The 8,673-nt window shown below is 43.2% G+C and overlaps 1 protein-coding gene across 1 annotated transcript; it reads right to left on the bottom strand.

Moving 5' to 3' along the window:
* Positions 1-1,102: 1,102 nt before the first annotated feature.
* Positions 1,103-3,947, bottom strand: wbp1la (WW domain binding protein 1-like a). The gene is made up of 4 exons (XM_029521283.1): positions 3,751-3,947; positions 2,915-3,017; positions 2,300-2,461; positions 1,103-1,972 (listed from the first exon to the last, which is right to left on the bottom strand). The coding sequence occupies exons 1-4, from the start codon at positions 3,811-3,813 to the stop codon at positions 1,536-1,538; spliced, it is 765 nt and encodes a 254-aa protein (XP_029377143.1). The 5' UTR covers positions 3,814-3,947; the 3' UTR covers positions 1,103-1,535.
* Between the last annotated feature and the right edge of the window lie 4,726 nt (positions 3,948-8,673).

Genomic DNA, 8,673 nt, shown 5'->3' on the forward strand with positions numbered 1-8,673 from the left:
TTACTTTACCGCCACCTGCTGGACATGGCCCCGCCCACTGCGGCCTGTTACTGAATTAAATGATCATATTATAAACTCAAATAAACACTCAAACTCATACAGAAATGAGGCATTAATAATGTAATCAAGACAGCGTCCATTAGGGTTTATTCACAAACCACCTCAAACACCTTTAATGTAAATAAAACTGTCAAATGAACATAGACCTAAATTTATGTTCTGTCAGCTGTTTTTTTTTTCAAAAGTAAGCAAAGGTTAGCTGTCAAACTTAAATTCATAGTTATGAAGTTGCACTGAAATAAATTATGTACTACTTCTTTTTTTTTTTTCAAGAGACCAGTGTTGTCAACAATTCATCTTTAAATATGTTAGTGAAGGTCCATAAACTGAACAGGTGGAGCTTTGTTTCTAAGAAGCTTAGCATTAGTCAATGTATTTTGGATAATTTGTCTCATTAAACTGATAAATTGTCTAAATGAAAAGTGTATTTGACAGGAGCTCATTGATCCTGTCTGAGGGTTATGGATACGAATTGCACTCGTGTAGATTGAATAGATTTTAGAGCTGAAAGAAATGAAAGAACACAACGATTGGTTCTTCACTTACATTTTAATAACTCTTTTATACAAAACGGAACAGAAAAATATACTTTTATTCAGCAGGTAACAAAGAGCGAATGTACAGAGATTAGCACCAGGTGCTGCATATGTAGAAAAGTGCTCAGCAGGCTCTACGTCGCCTCAGTGCACTGGAAGGTTGGGTTTCATGTCAGCTTCCGGACAGCCAGACACATTTTTACATGGAGTGTTATTCTGTTTCACCACAGTCATTTCCTCTGTACACACACTTTGGATTTACAACCAGTAATGTTCAACACAGATGTCATGTTTCAGAATCAGAATTCAGATCCATTATTAATACTTTAAACAACTTAACAAATACAGGAAAACAACATTGGTTAATGATGAATATCCATGAGTTCACTCCCAGTGACTCAATTTGATTACGTTAATCTAAATATTTCAGAGGCTACTCATTATGGCACAATGGCATCAGAACCTTTGACTAACATCAGTGTGACAGAAAACAGGAGATTCCATCACTGACTGAGGGGCAGATGATTCAACATAAACGTGTGTAGCTAATGTTTGAGGTCAAGATGTCTGAACTGTTGACTCTTTTTTTTTTCCTGAACGTTGGTCAGTTTCATGAGTTAAGCACCATCTGATAATAAAGTGAAATGTCTCTTTGATGGCTTTCATGTCACAGTGATGCAGCAGTGGCTCTCTAACCAAGAAGTAACTGTTCAAATGCTAACAAAGTGTTGCACTTCCTGTTTCACTGTTGTTTGAAAAGGATGGAACTTTTCATTTTGGGAAGTTGTTGAATATTTCATCAAGTGTGTCATCTGTCACACTGGTGTCAGTCAAAATTTAACATGTTGTAAAAGACCAAACCCCTGAGCACCATGTGTAAAAATATTGCATCAGAGAGCTGCAGAGTGGCATCTCCACAGACAGGAAGTTCATTCTGGATTACCTCAGAGACTTTGGTTCTGTGTGTCCATCTGAATCACTACTGCAGCACTGCTCAAAGGACCTGTGATCACATGGGTCTTCCACAGGTCCCACCCCCTCTTCCTCTGTCTCTAAGAAGCTGTGCTGATCCCACAGTTCCTGACCATCACATACCTCAATCCCAGAATCCCCAGTGAAGCGCCGGTACCTGCCCGGCGTGGAGTCCTTGTTGGGGTTGGTGGCGCTGTGAAGGAGTGTCTGCGGGGCCTCTGAAGCTACAGGAAGTGCTGCATCAGTATCACTGGGGACGGAGATCACAGACTGGGTACACAGAGACTCCTCAGGTGGATCGGTGGGTGGAGGTACTAGTTGGAGGGGGGTGTAGGGGGGAGGGGGTGTGGCTGGGCGGCCAACTACCTCTTCATAGGCCGGCAGCAGGTAGGTGGGCAAGAACCCTGAAGAATAACGAGTAAGAAGGAGGATAAACATGAACATGTCTGACATGAACAATGACTGAGGTTAAAGATACACAAACTTGTTTTTCCATAAGCTGGAGGATGTGAAGAGAAATGTCCAAAAATAAACCCAGAGAAAAACGTCTCCCCCTCTGTACCCCACAAACAGGATTAGAAACCAGAAGGAAACATGATCAGAGAGATTGGGGTGACCCTTTGGTGTAGTTTAACTTGAGGAGTGTGTGACCTGCAGCAGGTGAAGTGTCTGACAGGTGAAACTGACTACATGTATGTGAGGAATGTGTGGAGGCAGCAGCACAGACGTACGGAGATAGAGCGGGAGCTGAGAGTTGTTGTGAGCCTCTCTGTAGGCGATGAGGTTGATCTCATTCTGCCGCCGCTGCTGTTGGAAACGTTGTTTGGAGCGCCAGTGCTGACACACACAGCAGCATGCCAGGATAATGATCAGGGCCCACACCAACCAGAACCCTGCAGGGACCACATGGGTCCAAACACCTTCAGCATGAGTCCTCACAAACAGTTCAAACATGACTGTCAGTCCTGAGAAAATCATTCTGTCTGTTAGTTTTTCATGCATGGACCTGCAGCCTTAAATAAAGAAGCACCACTGAGTGCCTGATGGTCTGGCAGCTTCTGTTAAAAGGCTCTTGGGTGTGTCTGAAACATGAGAGACAAGCAGGCGGCCGAGCAGCAGCTCAGACAGTAAACAAGCAGAGATTGTGAAGGATAAATTAGACTCCACCTGTCAAACTGGTCCCACTGAGCTATATCAAACATGTGCTTCTCATTCCTTCACCTTTAAGTCTGCTAAACGATAACAACTTTGCACTGGTAGAAATACAGACAAATATTCTTTGTGATTCTGCTTCTAATGATTGAATAAGTTTCATGAAGCGATTGAAGCAGGGATGAGTCACTTACACCACAGTTCATAGTAGTAGCTGCAGCACTGTGTTTCCCCACAGCAGTGACCTGACTCACAGATGTAGGTCTGGTTGTTTAAGCCTTGACAAACCAGGTTGGCCTGAAAAAACACAAGGAAGTTACTGAAACTACAAAACTACAGATTTGTTTTTCAATGCCTCAAACACTTCCATACTTTTTATCATCTTGGTGACTTCAACATGATGGTAACGAGACTGTAATGCAAATGATTTAAAACCAAATTTAAGCACAACTTTTATTTATTTAATGGCTATTACAAAACATTTAAGGAAGGCCATCCTGTTTAATATCAACTATTCTGTGTTGAATTCTTTTGTACATCAACACATCAAAGAGACTAATTTGACTAGCTCCTGATCGACCTCTTTGTGTGTGTCATGACTGTAGTCCTGACACACACACGAATGAGCTGAATTAGTTTGTTTCCTCAGATGATCACTGACTGTCATAATTAGCTGATCGCAGACCGGAACAGGATCAGAAACCTCGGCAGTAAAATCTCAAAGTGGTTCATTCATTCCAGTGAGATCAGACAGATCTGATGAGTTTTAGAGTCATCAGTCACACAAAGCACACAAAGCTAGCGCCTTTCCCTGCTAACGTTAGCCGAGTTAGCCTATTCTCGGCAGCTAATGCTAACACTACTGGTCGTTTTTAGAACAATTGGTGATGATGAAGCTGGTCTGTGATGAAGGCAGCCGTTAACCCGGCCCACAGATCAGGATCCAGAGACGGAACCATCCCGACTGGACCGACTGGAGTCAGTTAGTCGGCCGGCTAAGACCAATGCTCGCTGTGTAAGAGCCGCTAACCTCCGACACCGAGGCCGCTGTGGCCAGATGTTCTGCTCCAACGGCGGCCTTCGGCGACACCATGACGGAGAGGGGAGAGTCCGGCTGCTGTGTTCGGATCAGAACATTTCTGACAGCCGGTGAAGCTTCGACCGACCGACCAAAACAAAACAAGTTCGGAAAAGTCCAACGATTGTTCCGGACGGCTGCTCCGCCATTGGTCCGTCCAGGAATGTGGGCGGTAACCCGACAGCCATTGGCTGTTCCTGTTGTCAAGTCAATTAGATTTTTTCAGCTCGAGAGCTTTATTGACAAACAGTGAAAGAACAGACAAACAACAATATGGAGAGAAATTAAACTGTGTATTAAATTAGGAACCAGGGTCCTCCCGGACTCTAAACTCGGTCTGGGTCCAGAACTCACCCTCTTATCTCCATACCAACATGATCTGAACCCAAGAGAACATTTCATCTGTAATGAAGAATGACATTCAAACACACACACCCTCAGGCCCTTCGAACCTTTCAGTCCAGTTTGAGGGAACAAAACCAAACAAATCCATTTGTCCTCTCAGGAATTCTGTTTTCTTCTTTCATGACCTTCTTCTTTCTGCTTCTGCTCATTCAGCTTCCCAACAAAGTCAATAGTTCCTCACATCCCAGTTTGACAAGTCAGGAGGATACAAGCTAATCTCCTTAATCTGGCCTTTCTCCTTCAGGCAGCCGCAGGGAGGACGGACCACCGACTGTAATCCTGTCGGGCAGACAATAGGATTAAGGGCCTGGCCCCTGAGTGACAGCCAGGAGGGCCATCCACTACCTCTGCAGCTCTCTTCATTCTCTTCAATGTGACTTTATTTTTGTTTAGCAGGCCTGGGGGTGGGGGGATTTCTTTGAGAGGCTGCTGGAGGTCTGACAGGCCTGCTGTCCCTGGAATGACTGACAGGTGAGGGGCTGCAGCTGAGCGGGGGAGGGAGGGGGCTGTTGTGGAGGATGAAGAGACTTGTATCCTGGGTTGGGGGGTCGGGGGGATACAGTTGATTTTCCTTCGCATTCCTCTGGAGGAACATGAGTGTGTGTGTTATTTCAAGACACACACACACATTTCAATTCAGCTGTTGCAGAATCACTGAGACAAATTTAAATACAAACCAGAATCCATTTTATTGCCAAGTAACTTTGAATGGAGAATTTGCTGGCAGGAGGCTGCAAGAAAATAATAAATAGCAATATTTGTGAAAAAACATCAAGCTTCAAAAAGGAAGATGAGTTTTTATGAGACTATTTTCAGTGATGGATTAATGCATCACTGCTCTGCAGTACACAGGAAACATCAAGTTAACAAGAGCTTTGAAAAAGAACAATAAAGCACACTAAATGTCTTTTTGAACATTTCTACATTACACACAGATGTTCAATTGTTTGTTGCAGCACTGAAGAAAAAATTTGGTTTCTTTCTTTAATCAAAAAAAATTTGATTTGATTAGAGTCATGAATTCAGCTACTGTTCAGACATTAGCTTTAAATAGCTGCCTCAGAGACTCTGACCTGTCTGTTTGTTGTTGCAACAAAATATTCACAGAGGAAAAGAAGAGAGAGTGGACAATCCTTAATGTGGTAATGAAAATGAGCCCGTGACACTGAGAGGAGTCCTGTAGTTCACTGCACAAACACCAGGTGGCCCCATCAGCACAAATATGCGATGACCATTTTAGATCGGAAGACACACACAGACAGTCCAGAGACACTGTCATGTCTCACCTGTGTCTCTAAAGATGTAGTGAGGGACTGACAGACATGAACAGACCAACCATAGTGAACGGAGGACCTGAATATCTCATCATCTGTAACGATGAAGATGATAATGATGAGGGTGAAAAGGAGTCTGTGTGGATGAAAAGGCTTTTCCGGCAGCACCTCCTGAAATGATGACGTCTCCTCAGATCTGGGTCTCAGGTCTTTTTTCTCCCCCAAAGGTCTAGAGATCCAAACCTCTAGTGACACTTCTGAGGAGATGAAGACGAGTGTGCACAAGACCTAAAATCCAGCATCTGATCTCAGACTTCATCACCATCTCCCAGCCAGACAGTGAGATGATATTCTCATCATCCTCGGTCATGACCCTCTGTCTTAAAACGTTGAGGTGGTGGCATCCCCACCCCCACCCCTTTAGGAGCAGGATTTTTGAATCATGTGACACTGATGCTAAAACCTGGAGCGAGCAGTGTTGTCATGGAGATCAGCCATCATCCTCTGCTCCCATGATTAATTCAGGGGTCGGTCCCCTGGGGCCACATCTCCTGCATGGATGTGCAATGTCTGTACGCACCCAGGCCTTCACTTTCATGTGGCCCCCCTGTGTTGGTTAATGGACATCACATGATCTGATATATGCTATTAAAGGATTTTAGGGGCAGTAGGGAGGGCACACTTATTGTCCCCTGAGTCTGAGCTGAGGTTTCTGTTAAGGTTAGTGATAGTGATGCTTTAGTGATGCCACTCTGTCATGTTACAGTGCTACGCTAAACTAAACAGCTGAGTTTTTTTTATTATAACAACAATCAGAGAAAGAATTCATCAGCTCTTACCTACATTAGACAATAATCTTCGACTGAATTCAGCTCCTTAATCAACTTTAACACCTATTTTACACCTGGAGTCATTCTCATCTCTGAATCTCTCAGAGCCAGCTTCTATGGTTTCGTCATCTAAATCATCAACCTGTCTTTTAGACCCAGTGCTAACCAGTTAAGTTGAAAATCTCTTTAAAGATTTTCAACTTAACTGAGCCGTTCATTCCAAATCTGATTAACCTGACCTTATCTTTGGGTTATGTACCTCAGACTCTTCAGACTGCAGTCATCAAACCCCAACTTAAAAAACCGAACCTTGATCCAGATGTTTTGGCAAACTATAGACCCATATCAAACCTTCCATTCATTTCTAAAATCAATGAGAAAGTAAGAAACCAATTACACAACAATCTGGATGGGAACGGTTTGCTTGAAGAGTTTCAGTCAGGATTTAGAGCCCATCATAGCACAGAAACAGCGCTGGTTAAAGTGACAATGACATTCTAATGGCCTCAGACAATGGATCAGCCTCCATACTTCTCCTTCTAGATCTTAGTGCTGCATTCGACACCATAGATCATAATATTTTACGACAGAGACTGGAACATGAAATTGGAATTAAAGGAACTGCACTAAAGTGGTTCAAATCCTACTTATCAGATAGACATCAGTTTGTTCATGTAAACAACAGCTCCTCCTCATGACCTGTAGTCAGTCATGGAGTCCCGCAGGGTTCGGTACTTGGACCAATCCTCCTCACTTTATATCTGCTTCCTTTAGGCAACATTATCAGGAAGCACAGCAACAATTTCCGCTGCTATGCAGATGACACTCAGCTATATTTATCAATGAAGCTAAATGAAGTCAGTCAGATAGTTAAACTGCAGACATATCTTGAAGACATAAAAGTCTGGATCAACCGTAACTTTCTACTTCTAAATTCAGATAAAGACAAGTTATTATACTTGGTCCTAAGCACCTGAGAGAAACGCTATCTAAAGGAAAAGAGATCGCTCCTGTGTTAGCTCCTCTTCATTGGCTGCTGGTAAAATACAGAGTAGAATTTAAAATCCTTCTTTTAACATATTAAGCTCTTAATGACCAAACTCCATCATATCTCAGACAGCTCATAGTTCCTTACTGTCCTAGCAGGCCACTCCACTCTCTAGATGGAGGTTTACTTGTGGTTCCTAGAGTCTCCAAGAGTAAATCTGGAGGCAGATCTTTCAGTTATCAGTCTCCTCTTCTCTGTATCGGTCCAGGTCAGACTCTTTAGACCAGGCCGAAAACCTTTCTGTATGACAGAGCTGATAGTTAAAAAGTCAAAGTCCATCTACTCTTTAGCTCTGCTGCTATAGGCTGAGACTGCTGGGGGAAGGACTGAGCATCTCTCCCTCCCCCTCTTGCATGCGCTGACATACCAATAACAATGGTTCTCCTAAATCCCTGTTTCTCCCAGTTCTAAGTATGTTTACTGTATCCCTTAACCATGTTACCTAAAGTTTCTGTCTCTCCCATTGCCTCTCCTCTCTCTCCCTGTCCTCATCCTGCTGGTGGTGAATCATCACTATCTGCTGCTCACACATCTTCTTGAACTCCATCCAGCATAATTTCTATGAACTTCATGCAGCATCATGTTCATGCCTGCACCTGATTTGAATATCCTGTCCTCCTGCTCTCATCTCTCCCTTCTCTGCCCAACTTTGCCACCCCTGCCCCACGTGTCTCTCTCTCTCTCAACCCTTAAAGGCAGATGCCCCCCCTGAGCCTGGTTCTGCACGAGATTTCTGCCTCTTAAAGGAAGTTTTTCCTGCTCATCGGGGGATCTGTTGGTCTAGACCTGCTCTGTATGTAAAGTGTCTTGATGGAACTTTGTCATGATTTGGCGTGATATAAATAAATCTGATTTGATTTGATCATCATAAGTGACATCACTGTCAGGGTGACAGAGGATTGACTGACAAGATGTCAGCATCAGCAGCGATTCAACATTTACATCTGACAAGACAAAATTTACTAAATTACTGACTGTGAGATAATGAGCCACAGTGACATCATTAACATCTCCATCTCTATTGGCTGCTTAGCCTGAATATGTTGTATTTAGAAAGTATCAAACCAACATTGACCATGTTAATGTCCTCACACAGTACTGAGCTCTGTGTGACCAGGGGACGAGGCAGCAGGACAGTTGGACATCTGACTTTAGGGGACATGAGACAGATCACTTACCGATGTTGGTGATTTCATTTCTGCAGAAACTGATGATCAACAATGAATTATTTTAGATTGTTCTTCACTAAAACAGATGAATCTTATCTAAACGTTAAATATTAGATTTGACGAAAATGTGAGAAAGAAGATTTCAATCT

The sequence above is a fragment of the Echeneis naucrates genome, chromosome 15 (assembly GCF_900963305.1).
Source record: "Echeneis naucrates chromosome 15, fEcheNa1.1, whole genome shotgun sequence".
Lineage (NCBI taxonomy): Eukaryota > Metazoa > Chordata > Actinopteri > Carangiformes > Echeneidae > Echeneis > Echeneis naucrates.

What these genes read in the sequence shown, in the direction of transcription:
- wbp1la (XM_029521283.1), bottom strand. Translation starts at nt 3,813, where the DNA reads ATGGTGTCGCCGAAGGCCGCCGTTGGAGCAGAACATCTGGCCACAGCG. An exon ending in CTACTACTATGAACTGTGGT is followed by an intron (nt 2,462 to 2,914) that starts GTAAGTGACTCA and finishes TGGTCCCTGCAG; the next exon opens with GGTTCTGGTTGGTGTGGGCC. An exon ending in TCAGCTCCCGCTCTATCTCC is followed by an intron (nt 1,973 to 2,299) that starts GTACGTCTGTGC and finishes GTTATTCTTCAG; the next exon opens with GGTTCTTGCCCACCTACCTG.